Source organism: Asterias amurensis, chromosome 19, assembly GCF_032118995.1.
Source record: "Asterias amurensis chromosome 19, ASM3211899v1".
In the NCBI taxonomy this organism is placed as follows: domain Eukaryota; kingdom Metazoa; phylum Echinodermata; class Asteroidea; order Forcipulatida; family Asteriidae; genus Asterias; species Asterias amurensis.
This window is the reverse complement of record NC_092666.1, coordinates 13822658-13834506: the sequence shown is the minus strand read 5'-3', so window position 1 is coordinate 13834506 and position 11849 is coordinate 13822658. Positions and strand designations below refer to the sequence as shown.

At 39.0% G+C, this 11849-nt stretch overlaps 1 protein-coding gene across 1 annotated transcript in view; it reads right to left on the bottom strand.

Annotated features, from left to right (window-relative positions):
• Positions 1-11849, bottom strand: part of LOC139951564 (uncharacterized) — a 29067-nt gene continuing 17218 nt past the window's right edge. The window contains exons 11-21 of the mRNA XM_071950508.1: positions 11561-11665; positions 10114-10341; positions 9382-9602; positions 7471-7699; positions 6862-6972; positions 6169-6359; positions 4865-4987; positions 3866-3977; positions 3586-3682; positions 2701-2800; positions 1-2105 (exon numbers count right to left, since the gene is read on the bottom strand). Of these exons, the coding sequence (XP_071806609.1) occupies positions 1965-2105; positions 2701-2800; positions 3586-3682; positions 3866-3977; positions 4865-4987; positions 6169-6359; positions 6862-6972; positions 7471-7699; positions 9382-9602; positions 10114-10341; positions 11561-11665 (1658 nt within the window). The 3' untranslated portion in view covers positions 1-1964. The remainder of the gene's footprint in view (positions 2106-2700; positions 2801-3585; positions 3683-3865; positions 3978-4864; positions 4988-6168; positions 6360-6861; positions 6973-7470; positions 7700-9381; positions 9603-10113; positions 10342-11560; positions 11666-11849) is intronic.

Genomic DNA, 11849 nt, shown 5'->3' with positions numbered 1-11849 from the left:
TATCAAGTGAAAAATTAAATGAGAATGTTTATTTATAACAATACATAAAAAAACTTCTAAAATATAAAAAAACAAACAGAGGTAGAACAAATAAACAGAAACTTCTAATCTATTATAGAACGAAATATTTATACAAAATGTTAAAATATATGTAAAAAATATACAAAGCAAAGAACCGATATAAAACATATATTAAAAAAAATCATCAAGTAGTACCTAATAAGTATTTCCAGTTACTATTTGTCTTACTTGCATTTTATCCCCAAACTTGAGCTCTGCCTCTCCCCCCTAAAAGGCGATGCAGCCGATTTCAAGAAATGCTAGGATTAATCCTATCTCGAGTTAGGACGAGTAACTTAGGATTAATAGTAAGGTTTGCATGCTACAGTGCAAGGCTGGGACTCGTCCAGAGTCCTCGGGTTAATCCTAGATGTACGTAAGGAAGAGTTTGGTGAAATCGACGGCTGGTCCTATTTGGCATTTGTCATAGACCCATAATCACACTTGGACTATCCAAACATTAAGGCATGAAAATGACAAATTTGTGTAAATTTGGGCTCAATTGGTCAGCAATGTCGCAAGAAAATAATGAAAGAAAAAACAACCTTGTTTCACAATATTTTGTGTGCTTTCAGATGCCCGAGAAATGCTTCAGGCCTGAAGTCTTTCTCAGATTAAAATATTCCAGGGCAAAATTATCTTTCTCAAAAGCTGTTTCTTCAGAGGAAGTTGTTTCTCACAATGTTTTATACTATCAAAAGCTTTCCATTGCTTGTTACCAAGTACATGTTAAGAGTAATTAGAGTAATTACCAATAGTGTTCAGTGCCGTTAAATGTTGGAACAGTTTCCGTGAGGAATCGCAGCGCAAGTAGCGTCACAAACAAAAAAACTGTAATAAAATACAAAACAACGTTCTATGAAAAGTTATTAACTCCCTGCAGTTGATTTCACAAAATGCTAGAATTATACCTACATGTATGATAAATGTGTCCTAATGTATAAAGGATACGGAACTTAACTCTTCCCAAGTGCTAGGATTATTCCTGAGTTAGGATGAGTGAAATCGAGGGCTGGAACAGTATTTGCACAAAACAAAACCTCAATATCTTCAATTATAAAGTTAAAAACTTGACAAATGTAAAAAAAAAAAAAAAACTTCAAACTGACTCTAGATTATCAACAAGTAAACAAAATATGTATTCATTAAAAAATTGCAACAAACTTTCAGTCTCAGCGGTTTTTTGTGTACCCTTCCAGAAGTGGTTTTGCGTGGTTAAGTGGTTTTGCAGCAATTTTACTCTGTAATTTTCTAAAACACTTCCCCTGTATCTGGAAGTGTAACTGTGTGGGCTTGTTACTCCCAGTGTTACTCAGTGGTTTTACAATGCATTTCCAATATTACTCGGTGAGTTTTTCTTTGTACTCAGTGGTTTTACAAAGTGTTTCCAATATTACTCGGTGAGTTTTTCTATGTACTCAGGGGTTTTAAAATACGTTTCCAATATTACTCAGTGAGTTTTTCTTTGTACTCAGTGGTTTTACAATACGTTTCCAATATTACTCGGTGAGTTTTTCTTTGTACTCAGTGGTTTTACAATACGTTTCCAATATTACTCGGTGAGTTTTTCTTTATACTCAGTGGTTTTACAATACGTTTCCAATATTACTCGGTGAGTTTTTCTATGTACTTGGGGGTTTTAAAATATGTTTCCAATATTGCTTGGTGAGTTTTTCTTTGTATTTCCGATGTTACTCGATGAGCTTTTCTTTGTACTGCGAATGTGATTGCGATACGAACTTTGACTTTACAAACTCGCAATAAAATAACTCGCATCAGTTGACTTTCAAATTCCCAGGAAGTATGAACCAGGCTGTACTCTGTTATTTTCTAATACACTTCCATTGTAACTAGGTTTGATACTTTCCAGTGTTACTCTTTGGTTGGCTGATATGTTTCCAATGTTACTTGGTGAGTTTGTCCTTGCCGTTAGTTTTCCCTGCCGTTATGGATTTTTCATTCAGTCCATCTTCATCATCAGACTCTTGACCCGGAGTCATGTAAACGTAGTCGCCCTCTTGGAAGCAGTCCATCAAGAGATATCCCTTTATGGAAAAAAAAAATATTATAACATGTCAGGTTCCCTGTAGACGATGGTAAGTAATGGCTACCATGGCTTACAGGGTACCTAAATGTTGCCACCAAAGCGTATAGTCAACGTAGTTTTCAGTTTGCTGCATCTCATTTATGGAACAATCTCCCTCTACACATCAAACAAGCCACAGCGATCACAAGTTTCAAGACTCTTCTCAAAACGTATCTATTCAATTCATCATAAATATACATGATTATTCTTTAGTTCATCTGAGCGCTTAGAGACTTTCTTTTGGAGGTGTTTGGCGCTATAGAAATGCAGTTGTTATTTTTATTATTTTAGACTACTGTACTAGAATTGCTTCTCTCCACACCAAGCTGGTGTGGGACTCCAGTGGCTTTTCCTTACCCACTATCAACCTCTACCCTAGCAGGTACACATTCATACCCCGAGGTAGAAAGAAGCAATTACAGTTAAGTGTCTTGCTTAAGGACACAAGTGTCACGACTTGGATTCAAACCTGAACAGAAACACCAGAGCTTGAGTCTGGTGCTCTTTCCTGCTCCGCCCTGACACCCCATTTTTCATGCCCTCTTGACACTCACCTGTGCGTTGCTCAGCATGTCCTCGATGCTTTTTCGCAAAACCTGGAATGTTGGTCGGTCTTCGGGGTCCTCTTTCCAACAACTGTACATTATGTCGTAGCTGGAAAAGAAAACCAATTGTTAAAGAAACAGTATTTCATTTTCCTTTCATTGACGAAGCCAAGAACACACTGAGAGGCAAACTTTATCACTATATAAGCTTGGGCGATATCGATTTATTTTATTCACGATATATCGCCAACAATATATCGCGAAGTGAAAGTTGTAGAGAGACAGTCATAGCATAAGAGAGGTGTTCTAATGACCTTTTCTACTTGTTTTACTCCAAACCTAATGGGGTGCAAGATGTCTCAGCTACGAAATACATCGCGATATTTAATCGATATATCGCGATATATCGATATTTCGATTAAAACCAAATCCATCCGATATCGAAATCGTTTCCAAATTAATATCGCGATAATCGATAATATGGTGATATCGCCCAAGCTTATCACTATACTACCTAAATAACCCAATGGGGAAAAGACAATGAAGGAAGTTTCAGTTTTAAATTTGGAGGGAAAAGCAAAGAGATTTAATAGTCCAGGGAAAACCCACAAAGTCAGGCAGAGACTAAACCCAAATTAATGTGTAGTAATCCCCAGCGTGATTCAAATTTTGGTCGCAGAGTTGGAAGGCAAGAAAATATACCAATACACCAAAGAGCCCACAGTCTCAAATCTTGACAAAATCTGGTTTTTCTCTGAAAGATGTGTCACTTGGTAGTGACCAGGCTCAAATCCACACCCTTATGACTTAACCACCAGAACTTGAATTTAATGCTCTTCACCACTCAGCCATGACACCCTAATATTCCTGAGCCTAGAGGCAAGTTCTACTTACATTTCCTGGCTGCAGCAGTCTGGCTTCGGTAGCCGGTATCCATGCTGAACCTGCTTCATGACCTGCTGGGATGACATCCCGGGATAGGGGTGTGAACCTAGAGGAAATCAAATATAATATGTACAACTTATTAGACCTGCTTAAAGGCACAGGACACTATTGGTAATTACTCAAAATACTTGTTAGCACTAAAAGTTGGGGGGGGGGGTGGGTGGGGGTTAGGGGTTGGGGGTTAGGGGTTAGGGGATGTCATTAATGTTCTTCATCCATATTCAAATACCTTGTGTCACCAGCTCCCACATCAGAATCCCGAACGACCACACATCACTCTGGGAGGTGTATGTGTTGTGGAACAAACACTCCGGAGCCAGCCATCTCACTGGTACTCTGCCCTGCAAAGAAGAAGGAAATACAAAAGTTATAGACTCAACATTAGCCAATAAAGTTTTTCCTCCCTTTACTTTTTCAGACATGGGGCGGATTGCACCAAGCGGTCTTAAACCAGTCTATGCGTATAGCTGGCTAACTTTAGACGCGTTTAGACAGTCTTTAATTATAGACTGATTGCAATAGCGCGGTCTATAATTATAGCCAGTCTTAATGAGACATTTGTTCGTATTTCATTACTTTCACCGACTTATCTAAGATCGGCTTATTGCCACAGGCTTAATGAGTGACTAAGCTAAGCTAAGGCCGTCTAAGGCAGATAGCCGGCTATAACTGACTGGTCTTAGACTGTTGACTAAGACCGTTTTATTGCAATCCGCCCATGATATTTGGTCTTTGGGAAAATGTAGGAATATTTTATTTAGCACTAGAGGGCTGACCTACATGTTCACATGGTTGGCACTGATGGACACTAATGAAAAGGGGCAATACAAAATTGCAATTTTTTGTGTTTTTTAACGGCAATACAACATTTTTTTAGAAAGGAATCAGGCATGCAGCTATACCTTCACTTAAAAAGAGGAAGTTACAAAATTTCAATGATTTTGTATGGTATTTTTCAATTTTGAATGGTAAAACTGAGAATAAAAAAAAAGGAAATCAGCTGATCCAAGGAAAAGTTGCATGCCTGAGGAATTTAAATCTTGGGTCACAAATAGAGCAGTTCAAAAAACCAAAGGTATACTTTGCATGTAAGGGTAGGGCTTACACAAAAACATTTCATCTCAAGCACTAAGGTTTTGTGTGCTTCAACGACGATACAGCGCTTTTGCATTTTTGCAAACGCAATTTTGTTGCCAACAACACAAAGGGATTTAAGTCTTAGGTTTACCTTTGACTTCATTTCATACTGCTGGTCTCCCGCTACATCCCTCGCCAATCCAAAATCAGACACTTTACAGACGTGATTTTCATCCAGCAAAATATTCCTTGTTGCCAGATCTCGATGAATACACTAAAGAAAAAAATATATGTACAAAATTAAAAACAATTCCTCAATCTTTAGTCCAGTTTTCTTCAACTGAGGCGACATAAAAGAGGGGGAGGGGCATAGGGATTAACCGCTGGATAATTCTCCCACAAATAAAATCCCAACAACATACAGTGAAAACAAAACAGTAAAGAAAAAAACACAAAATTAAGGAAAATTTTGCTACTTTTTGTGCCCATGAATCAGGGGGAAAAAAAATGAAATAATAAACAGTTTTTATACAGCGCCACCCTAAGGGCGTCTCAAAGGGCTTCCCCTGGTCACTGGGCTATTTAACTCGTTCCTTGAACCATCTCAGATCCCTTGGGAACATACAGGCTGTGCAACAAACTTGCGCTACTAAGCTCCATCAATCACAAGAACTATCTCTGACCTCACGGGTACCCACCCCTGGTCGGGGTGAAGCAATTATAGTTAAGTGTCTTGCTCAGGGACACAAGTATCACGACCGGGATTCAAATCCACACTCTGCTGAACAGAAACACCAGCGCTTTAATTGAGTGAAGTGCTCTTACCCTGGCCACAACACCCTCTGAAATATTCTCTTTTTGTGCTTACAGATGCTATGTCAGATTTTTGGCCAATTTGACTCAAAAATTTTGATTTAAAATTCAAAAGGTATTTTGATGGGGGTTTGATGAAAGTTACAAGCTTTCATTTGAGCCATTGCTCGAAAAAGTCTGCCAATTATTAGTAGCAGTGAAATAAAGAGTTCAAAATTAGTTTTTGTCACGATTCCGACAATATATCACGTGACCAATTATTATGTGTTTTATAAGAAATTATTTTTTTTTTTTTATAGTTCCTGACCATTTAAAGTAAAAGTTGAACTTTTTTCTGTTAGAGCGGGTGATACTCTTTAAAATACCATTCACTCAAAAAAAATCAATTTTTTAATGTTTGGGGCCAAAAACCTGACATAGCATTTGTATCTACTTTTTGTACTTAAGCAGCTCTATGAAATTGGGCACAGAATAAAAAAATGAAATTAAATATTCTCTTGCCATGGACACAAGTGTCAAGACCGGGACCATAACCCACACCCTGCCGAACAGACCAGAGCGGTGCTCTTATCTGCTCGGCCACTACACCCTCTGAAATTTTCTCTTGATGCCGAGAGAGAGAGAAGTGAGCCCAGCACCAACCTCTTTAGACGCCAAGTATTCCATTCCTCTAGCCACCTGTGATGAATACAGCAGAACCTCCTCCGGTTGAATAATACGCTGAGTGGCATCTAGGTACCCCGGATGGTCCCTCTCTTTGCCTGTTCGTACCCTCTGGAGGTACGACTGGATGTTACCATGAGGCATATAGTCTAGGATGATGTAGAAAGGCTCTGTGGACAACAACAACAACAATTGTTTACTTCTATACGTGGTGTTTAAAGCTTTGCACAGTGTTAATAATAAAAAGTAACTTTAACGAGCCCATAGCCTTAGATCTCAGGGGTCTTTCACAGGATCCTCGCTGTTCTCTTCTGCACCAGACCTACAAAATACATGTACCCTCACATTCATTCCTCACATTTATCTACATGATTCCCTAGTGCTTTCAGAATGATGCCAAGTAGTCTAACCACCCCAGGGACTATTTCACTTTTACCTGCTGTCACAGAAAAATGCAAATGCTTGGATGTCATTCCTTTCCCTCAGAGATACTGCCTAAATTTGTTCTTTTTAACTTGGTGTAAATATTCATGAAGGGCTTGGCGCCAGGACCCAATTGGCCAATTTTCTTACAAAGTTCCTCTGCAAGGTTTCGGTACTTTTTATACCAACTACAACCATATCACCAGGCACAGCTTTTAAGGACATGGGGTCAATACAAAGTTAAGATACCTTCTGTTGTGCAGCATCCAAGCAGAGACATGACGTTATCATGCCTATCAAGCATCTTGAAGACGTTCAACTCCTTCATGAAGTCAGTCTTATCCGTCTCAGATGCGGTCTCTAAATTACAAAAATACATACATGTAAGACAATCAGAGCATACTGATCAAAGTGTCAAGTTGAAACCAACAGTTCTTTTCAGAACCACCCCAACCCATTTAGAAATAACCTTATGGTGTTACCGCAAACCTTTCCATATAAATTTACATTTAAATTTAATAAAAGGAACAAAGCTTTCCAAAATTTCTGTGAACAATATGCGAGTGAAAATATTGTCAGCACCTCAAAAAACAAACTACACAACTCTGGGACCTGATCCCCCTCTTTAGATATTTGTAATAGTCCATTCTAGGATATCAAGACTTTTGACCACCCAAGGGCATTGCACTATGACTCTAGTGCATTCAGACCACTCGGCCATGACATGCCAAAAATTGTTCAATCACTTTAAAAATTTGCAAAAAACGGCACATTATCCATTTGTTACAATATTACAATTCTTTTTCAAGAATGACAATGAATATATTATTTTAAACCAAATATTTTATTGCAACTCACTTTTAAGCATCTTGACAGCAACAGTAGACACCACACCCGGCCTGTGGATGCCCACAGCTTCAGCCCGGTACACCACGGCAAACGCCCCCGCGCCGATCTCCTCATGAAACCGCAGCTGATCGCGTGGATACTCTTTGGTCTTGGGATCAACGCTGGACATGGGGGCTACTGGCCCCTTCTCTTTGGGGGTTGACATCCCCCGATTTAAGTAGGAGTTATTGTGACCGTACTGAAAGTAAAATAAAATGGCAGCTTGCCTCAGAAGATGCAATGGATAATGTAAATTAGTACCTAACACCCATTTTATATAATCTCCACTGGCTTTCTGTTAAACATAGAATACAATTCAAAATCTTGCTTCTCACATTCAAGGCCCTCCATGGGTTAGGACCTTGCTGCATTACAGATCTTCTACAACAACATAACATCAGACCAGGCCTTAGATCGTCATCATCATCACACATACTATATGTTCCCAAAACTCATCTACCAAGTTACGGAGACCGTGCCTTTTTCAGCTGCGCACCGCGTCTCTGGAATTCCTTGCCAGACGAGCTGAGGGCCACACCTGATCATTCTACTTTCAAACACAACCTCAAGTCTCATCTGTTTAATTTGTCAGCTTGCTAAGCATCCGACGCCCTTGAATGGTACCATTCCAGATACTGTGCGTCTTATAAATTTGATGTTCTTATTATAATTACGTGCAGAACAGGGTAGGCATGAATGACCAGAACCGAATGAGCCATTTGCGAGTTAGATTTTAATAATGTCTGATTCAATGACTTGCTTATATGAACCGCTTACATTAAACTTGAATAAATTTCCACCTCCAGGGGGAAAAAAAAAATAAATAAATAAATAAAAAAATTCCTCGGACTCTAGAGACAGTGTCAAATGACTCAGGGCATGCTTTTGTATAGCAGCCTCCAGATGAACAAACCCTGGTACCGTTGTGCCATACACATCCATTCAGAATCTTGTATGGGTGTTCATCGCCTCTTACGTAACTAAGCAAAAGCTTGCCCAAATCATATGACATAACAACTGTCTCGATTAATTCAAATTAGTGGTAACTTGTGATCAAGCACGTCATTGTACCACACAATATTCAAATCTAACTCGCCAATGGCTTATTCCATGGCTCTACCCACCGAGTACTGTGTTTACAATCACCATTCTCCACTTACGTGCAAACACAGAATTTCTGCTCCAGCTGTGTAGCGCAAAATGCCAAGTAACTTGGAGTACGCACAGGCAAAAGCCAAAATACACTGCTAACCCATAAAATACGCTTGACGTAGGCGCGGAATTCCCTGCTCCTGCAAGCGCCACATGAATTATTTAATTATTTACCTACAGTAAGCAGAGAAATGAAATTGGGGCATGGTTATAGCTGGCAAGTTTAAATCCTTTGTTATCGCATTATTTTATACAAAAACAATAGCATTTTTTTGACTACTCAATCATGAAGAAAGCTTTTGTTCCAAGGCCATTTTCACATAATAGTAATTTGGGAGGATAATCATCCTTACTCACAGCTAAGGGGTGAATTCTGAAGGACGCCCCGACGTCATGAACGTGTTCGAGAAGCAGGCATGGAGGGCGTTTTTGGCAACCAGCCACATCAACCCATTATGACCACGGAGCACAGCCATAGATTGGAAGTGTTTTATTTTTCTCGAAGGAGAAAAACCTGATGGTCTGGAAAACCCTCGTGGGACAGCAGAGCACCAACACACAACTCAATTTACATAATGGCCCTGGCCGGGTATTGAACCAGGGTCACCTTGGTGAAAGGCGAGCGCTTTATGCACAAGCCAACCGTGTCTCCTTTTGTGACCATGCCCCCTTTTGTGTCCCGTCCCCCCCCCCCCCCTTGCGTCCAAACAGACAACATACAACACCAACCTTTTGGCTCGTAGTCAGCGGAACCTCTCCTCCACCCAACTCCTTGGGTCTCGCTGCCCGCCTCTTGCAGCAGAAATAGAGGAAGATCAAGACGAGGCCAAAGATCACAATCACGCCCACAATGGCGCCGATAACGATGGGTATGACGGAGCTTGATGCCGGCGGCGGTGGTTCCAGTGTGGTGGATTGGGGTATGCTGGGTTGAAAGAGTGTTGTCGATTCTACAGTATATCACAAAATTAAGTTAAACAATATTGGAGTCTTATGTAGCAAATCAATAGGTTGCTCGTAAGAAAAAAGAGAAACACTTTTCAAAACCGATAATGGACAAACTGTTATTGTGACATGGTTATTTGGCTGGTAGCCTTTTTCTGGTAAGTGTAATTTTGTTTTTTCAACTTATGAATTAAGGCCCTGATTGCGTGGAGGTTCCTTTATCATCTTAAAACTTTCACAATTCTTTGTCTTCAAGCAATAGGGGATTCCTTAGGCAAATAACAGGTTACTGTTTCGCAACTTTAAAAACAAATTGTTTTATTCATTGTAATAATTTGTCTCTCTTTAATCAATTATCTCTTAAATTTGTAATAGTTTGAATTTTTTTCTAATTTTAATATACTACTACTTTATATACTTTCCTGTAAAAAGACCTACGGTCACCATGGCAATCTGTTTTTTAAAGAGTAAACCAACAATGAATGAATAAAAAGAAAGAATGCAATTTTTCTCTACCTGTATTGTCGCCAATGATTGTAACAATGGCAGAATAAGGCTCAGCCAAACTCCCACCCCTTGCTTCCCGTAGCTCAATAGAGAAAGTTTCAGTGTCTTCGACAATGCTGTCGTCCGTGAGTGTTATGTAAACTGCAACAGCACTTGCACCAGGCGGGAACATGATTTCTTGGTAGGATAGGTCAAAGTCCTCACCTACCACAGCAGTACCCGAGGTGAAGTATACTTCTGTAATTATAATAATTAATAACAATATTATTCGTAAAATTTTTCTTGTAAGGATTGTAATACAAATTCAGTTTGGCCTTTTGCTGCGACTTTTAAAATGTTAACGATAAACCAGTCACAATGGTAAACAAAAAAGTAATAATAATGCATACATACAAATTTTAACAAAAACAATAGCTGTTTAGCTGCGCTGATCTACGCAACAGCTAATAACATCTTGTAATGCACACAATCCATGTTACTGGGTGTTGAAAACCTGTGACATATAAGATAAAGTTTGAGAAGAGATTTGAATTTTATAGTCCAAAGACAAGATTTAAGATTAAGTGGTGGATTGTTCAGATGCGAGGCAGTGCTGAAAAAAAGACCTGTCACCCCAGGAGTTTGAAGAGGTTACATCTATCTCAAATAGTAAAAACAAATTAACTAAAGCCTTTTATTATGCATCTGAAAACAAATAAAGTAATACCACAATTTTCACAGGTTGATTATTTTAAAGACGCTGGACACTATTGGTAATTGCCAGTCTTCTCACTCAGTGTATCTCAACATAAGCATAAAATAGCAAACCTGTGAAAATTTGAGCTCGATTGCGAAGTTGCGTGATAATAATGAAAGAAAAAACACCCTTGTCACACAAAGTTGTATGCTTTAAAATGCTTAATTTCGAGACCTCAAATTCTAAACCTGAGGTCCCAAAATCAAATTCGTGCAAAATTACTTCTTTCTAGAACTTCTCATTACTTCAGAGGAAGCCGTTTCTCACAATGTTTTCTACCGTCAACCTCTCCCCATCACTCATTACCAAGTTCACAGATTTACACGTAACTTACAGGGTTTACAGAAGGCAATGGTGAAAGACTTCTCTTGAAATATTATTCCATGAAATGCTTTACTTTTTGAGAAAACAGCAAAACAATATAAATTTTGTTAACGAGAATTACGGATTTATTTTAAACACATGTCATAACACGGCGAAACGCGCGGAAACAAGGGTGGGTTTTTCCGTTGTTTTCTCCTGACTCCGTTGACCGATTGAGCCTAAATTTTCACAGGTTTGTTATTTGATGTAGAAGTTGTGGAAAACAATGTGTGGGCCTTGGACGACACTGTTTACTGAAAGGGTCCAATGGCTTTAATGCATAGTTTAATAAGCACACAGTCGACTAAAAGTCGCCTGTGGTTGGTAAGCAAAGAGTTAATCATAAGAATGTCTTACCTACTGACGTCATAGCATTAGTTGCCCCTGCTCGGAGAACTTCAACTAGTAGAATATCTCCCTCCTCCCCTTGATATTGGCTGGAGTCAAGCGAGATGAAAACATCTACAACAAAATAACGACAGGTGCAACAAAATAATTACAAGTTGTAATTATTAATTACAAGTTGTAATTATTATTATTATTATAGACATTTCTTTTGCAACATCACAGCCAGAGACTTGCCAACCCAGGTTGGAAAACTATGGAAAGCCATAAATGCAAACCAAAAAAAGGTCGCTACTGTTTG